The sequence below is a fragment of the Nanorana parkeri genome, unplaced genomic scaffold (assembly GCF_000935625.1).
Source record: "Nanorana parkeri isolate BGI_ZX_2015 unplaced genomic scaffold, ASM93562v1 scaffold906, whole genome shotgun sequence".
NCBI lineage: Eukaryota > Metazoa > Chordata > Amphibia > Anura > Dicroglossidae > Nanorana > Nanorana parkeri.
This window is the reverse complement of record NW_017307174.1, coordinates 500,722-506,117: the sequence shown is the minus strand read 5'-3', so window position 1 is coordinate 506,117 and position 5,396 is coordinate 500,722. Positions and strand designations below refer to the sequence as shown.

The following is a 5,396-nucleotide window of genomic DNA, read 5'->3' as shown; positions in this document are numbered from 1 at the left end:
GTGAGCTCAGCGTGTGGCTGCGCGTTGACGCGTTTTGTCATACGACTTTACGACTTCCTTTGAACGGCGTCCACCACCAGGAAAGGAACATTTTGGTGAGTATTAATACAATTTTTCTAAAAGCCCAGTTTACGTCTCATACCTATCGATCTCTCTATAGTCTTGTATAGTCCCGTTCAACAAAAGTTAATTGTGTCAAAGAAGCCTATTCAAAAATAGCCTGGCTGATGGATGGGGGTATAGACAGCTTAAAACTGCTTCTGTTTTGCCCTCTGAATTTTTCTAAAGTGTAAAAGTACACCTGTGTTTTACATCAACCACCCAATACTTGCGTAGGAGAGTTTGAAAAATATGGAGCTTCTTCTGCACTTGGCTGGAGAACAGGTTTTAGAAGAACTCCGGGCAGAAGAAAATGTAACCTTGCAGTGGGGCTTTCCTCACACTGCAAAGGGGAAGTGCTTTTTTTAAGTCTAGGGTCTAAAATAACCCAAACCTAAGTCCCACCTGGCTGCTAGGACCGGTTTCTGCAGTCTCTCTCCTCCTCCGCTGCAGCGTTGGAATGTCCCTCGGCATCCTCACATGTGTATTGAACACGATGATTCACGGGTTCTTAGAACACCAGTGTGGAGGGAAATAGTGGCTGCACTAACAGCCAGGTGAGACCAAGGATTGGGTGAGTATATCCTTTTTATTGTCATCCCTAGACCAAACAAGCACTTCACCCTTGCAGTGTGGGGAAAGCCCCATTGTAAGGGTTAAGTTTTCTTCTGCTCAAAGTTTAAGCTCACATTACCTCACTTCATAAGTAAACAAGGCTGACAACATTTTCTCTTCTAGCATTTTTACTTATCGCCCTAAAATTCATCTATCACTTACCTGACCACAGCACAGTAAAATTTTACTTGACTGCTCTTCGGACTGCCGTGTTAACTGAACTGATAATGTTCAGTACATTCATTTAGGAAATGTAACAATTCCATTTTTTTATATTTTAGCTACCTCTCTAATATCGCTAAAAGACATCCAAAACTCTATCCACCAGCTGTTCTGGGCTTTGCTATTCAATACAATCAAATCACCACGGAATGTTGTGCAGCAGAAGACAAGCCCAAATGCTTTTCTGAACGGGTAGGTCATACAACTTCTTAAAGTGGAACTGTGTTATTGCACATTTAATGTGTATGACTGAGCAATATACAAAAATATATGCAGTACATTTGTCAAATATATTTCACAATGTTTTTCCTTTTAAAAGGGCTGCAAGTACAAAAGAAAACCTGTTTGTCTGCTAAAAACCCAATGAGCATTGAGGGTCCTGTTATAGGCTGACAGCACAACCTGCTGCATTGAAATCCTAAGCAGTTTTGTCTGTCTGGCCCAGTTCTCTGCTGGATTACGGCACTCCAGTAGCCCAGTAGGAGAGAACTCAGTCAGCACTGATAGCTCTGCATTGGATACTTTACTATGTGCTTTCTAAGCAGAGTAGATACATTACCTAGGTATTAGAGGACAGTGATGGAGTAGGGGTGCATTGGGAGTGGGTGTAAAAATATCCAGGCTGGAGGGTGTATATATGCGTAACAAGTTTTATTACTTCAAAAGAAAGTCTTTAAAGGGAAACTATAATAGCTTTAGGACAATTTCATTTTTGTCAAGAAATTAACAAACTATATTGAAAATACACATAAACAGAAATGCCGTATTCTTGCATCCTTTCCAGAAAGAGTTTTTCAGGCACTGTAAGTATCTATCGACAGTTCAGTAAAGTTATGTAGGGGAAGTGTGGAGAGCTTTATTTGTATTTTCAAACATAATCAACAAATTGGATTGTGTCTACCTGAACTATTCAATCTTCTCTTACTCTTCCCAGTGATGTCTTTATCTTAGTCTGACTTGTTGATGTTCACTGAAAAAATGGATAAAATGACTTTCTGCATACTTATACTGTTATATTTACTGTATGGCCAAACAAATGTTGCCCACCCCCACCAAATTATTGAGTTCAGGTTTTCCCAATGGAGGTTACTGTTATTGCTAAAGCATACAAAGACATTGTGTGATTGGAATGTCGTGTATTCTTTAAAAAAAAGACATTTTGTGAATGGAGGATAGTGAAAAGGTACGGGTGAAGCGACCAGAGCGCTTTATAGCTTAAAGGAGAACTATGAGATGAGTGATTTCCACTCACCTCATAGTTCTAAGCCGACCTGTGACAATGAGACTGTCACAGGTCGGCTCAGTAGATCGGGAGGTGAGGGAACACATACCGGGTTCCCTCACCTCTCGATCCTGTCACAGCTCTCTGCCGTGACAGGGGGAGGGCTGGATTCCCCTCTCCCCGCTCCGATCTGCCAGCGCTGACTGGCGGAACGGACGGGGGAGGGGGCGGGTACAGCTGGCTCTGCCTCTAGATAGGCAGAGCCAGCTGTCACTCACGCAGCTGGGCGGATCCCGTCAACTACGTCGGGATCCACTCCAGGTGCGGCGTCTCAGTAAACCGCCAGCTGTAGTGAAAAGGTACGGGTGAAGCGACCAGAGCGCTTTATAGCTTAAAGGAGAACTATGAGATGAGTGATTTCCACTCACCTCATAGTTCTAAGCCGACCTGTGACAATGAGACTGTCACAGGTCGGCTCAGTAGATCGGGAGGTGAGGGAACACATACCGGGTTCCCTCACCTCTCGATCCTGTCACAGCTCTCTGCCGTGACAGGGGGAGGGCTGGATTCCCCTCTCCCCGCTCCGATCTGCCAGCGCTGACTGGCGGAACGGACGGGGGAGGGGGCGGGTACAGCTGGCTCTGCCTCTAGATAGGCAGAGCCAGCTGTCACTCACGCAGCTGGGCGGATCCCGTCAACTACGTCGGGATCCGCTCCAGGTGCGGCGTCTCAGTAAACCGCCAGCTGTAGCTCGCGGTATACTGAGCTAAGGGTAACGGGAGGACGCTAGTTTGTGTCCTCCTGTTACCCTAAGGAGAACTATGGGGAAAAACACTGACCCCATAGTTCTCCTTTAATATGCATAGTTCCCCCTCTTCAGTGCCCGGAAGCTGGGCATCCTGGAACTGTGCGCTGCAAGGTAAGATTTTTCTACTTTGATGCCACCCTCTGCATATAACACCCAGCATTTTAATGATGATATACACACCCAGTTATGTGCATAAATTATCATTCTGCCAAGAGTGTGACTTTAACCCATGTTAATGCATAACAAAGTGTGTTACTACATGTGCATTAACGCAGGAAGACAAGGTCTCTTAGTAATTCAACCTCTCTGAATCTACTCAGCGATGTAACAGACACCCATAAAAACTTAACAGGGGATTTGGACTCAAATGCAGAATTTTAAAATAATTGTCAAAGCAGAACTATGGGGTCAGGGCTTTTCCCCATAGTTCTCCTTAGGGTAACGGGAGGACACAAACTAGCGTCCTCCCGTTACCCTAAGCTCAGTATACCGCGAGCTACAGCTCGCGGTATACTGAGACGCCGCAGCCGGAGCGGATCCCGACATCAATGTCGAGATCCGCCCAGCTGCGTGAGTGACAGCTGGCTCTGCTGCGGGGAGGGAGGGAATCCAGTTCCTCCCCTGTCACGGCAGAGAGCTGTGACAGGATCGAGAGGTGAGCGAACGCCGGTATATGTTTGCTCACCTCCCGATCTACTGAGCTGACCTGTGACAGTCTCATTGTCACAGGTCGGCTAGAACTATGAGGTGAGTGAAAAGCACTCACCTCATAGTTCTCCTTTAAGGCTATTCATACACTTTAAGATTATGGTGTAATATACTCAATATATTAACATAGTAATGGAAAATACTGTTTTATCAACAAGCCCTTTTTTTCTGGGTTGTAATTGCTTTTTTTCATTGATCAGAGTACTAGTTCAAGTCGCCCAAAGGTTTGGTAAAGCTGATTTTCAAAGTGTGGAAAAATTGACTTTGGAGATTGTACATTTTACCAAAGACTGCTGCAAAGGTGATTCCGTGGAATGTATGCTAGAAAGGGTAAGTCTATCCACAAAATATTGCATTTATACTTTTCCATAATACCTAATTGTACATTATTATTAGTAATTTGACATCTGATAATGATATTGTATGCCTGTGAAGCTTATTTCTTTCCATCAACTGATGACAGGTGTCATTAATTAAAGTTTTGTTGTATTTTATATCTTTGACAGATGGAAGTGACAGATCATATATGTAAAGATAAGGACAAACTCTCAAGCCACCTAGCCGCTTGTTGTGATAAAACTCTTCTAGAACGAACACCCTGTGTACTTGCCCTGCCAAATGAGGACTCTGACTTGCCCAAAGAAATGAAAGAATATTATGAAGGGGAACATGTTTGTGAGGACTATCAGAAAGACAAGACAAATTACCTAGCTCAGTAAATATGCCTTTTACTGTTTATACAATTTGCCATTATTAACAGTATTGCCAATGTCTAGGATATGTTTTAATGCAGGGGGGAGCAGAACTCCAGCCCTCCAGCTGTTGTGAAACTACAAACCCTGTCATTCATCTTACTCTGAAGTCATGCCTGTGCCTTTCAGAGTCTTGCAATACCTCATGGGATCTGTAGTTTAACCACAACTGGAGGGCCGAAATGGGGCTACTCATGCTTTAATGTAATACAACATTTCTTGTGAGTGGGGCCATGTTGGATAACAACCTGCAGTACAGGTTAAAAGCAGTGTCAAGAGCTCTGTTGACATATGGCTTCAATTAAACACTTTGTAAACATGTTAGGCCTCATGCACATGGGCCTACTGTTATAAACACAAGAGAAGTTATCTCAAAAGTATAAACAACATTCATGCTTCCCAGAACACTTCTTCCTAGGTTTAGATGTTCCTGGATTTAGCTGCGTCACACAGTTAAGTGCATTTAGCTACATAAAACCAGGCTATACAGTCCCAGCACGCAGACAATTCTTGTTTTGTGTCAACGCAGCAAAACTGAATGCATCTAGATGCTGCTGAACATCTAGGTGTCCATTCAGCAATAGCAAAGCTGTACATGTTTCCAGGTGCTTTTCGGCGAGGTAGCTTAGGCGAAATGCATCGATTTGAAACCAGCACCACAATACTTACCTTTGGAAATTGAATGCATTGATTGGATCATACAATGTACACACGATACTCTAAAACAACTTTAAGGAGGTTATGTTATGAATTCATGCAGAGATCAGGTTTTAATCATGTTTGATAAATTATGTTTTATGTAAAGCAAGTAAGCTTATATGGTTTTTATATTTCTGGATGATAACTTCTATTTGGAACCTTACTTAAAAGCCCAATCTGCTTTTTTTGGTATATTTTCTACCAGTTATTTCAGGGTGTGGCACCACAGCCTTCAAGAGGGTCTGATACCCACTTTAATTATGTATTTTCA

General features: G+C 43.2%; 1 protein-coding gene across 1 annotated transcript in view; it reads left to right on the top strand.

Annotated features, from left to right (window-relative positions):
- The window catches only part of LOC108794868 (serum albumin-like), a 17,690-nt gene that overhangs the window by 5,376 nt on the left and 6,918 nt on the right, over positions 1 to 5,396 (top strand). Inside the window, 4 exon segments of the mRNA XM_018565993.1 lie at positions 996 to 1,128; positions 1,630 to 1,739; positions 3,875 to 4,004; positions 4,181 to 4,389. Coding sequence (XP_018421495.1) covers positions 996 to 1,128; positions 1,630 to 1,739; positions 3,875 to 4,004; positions 4,181 to 4,389 — 582 coding nt within the window.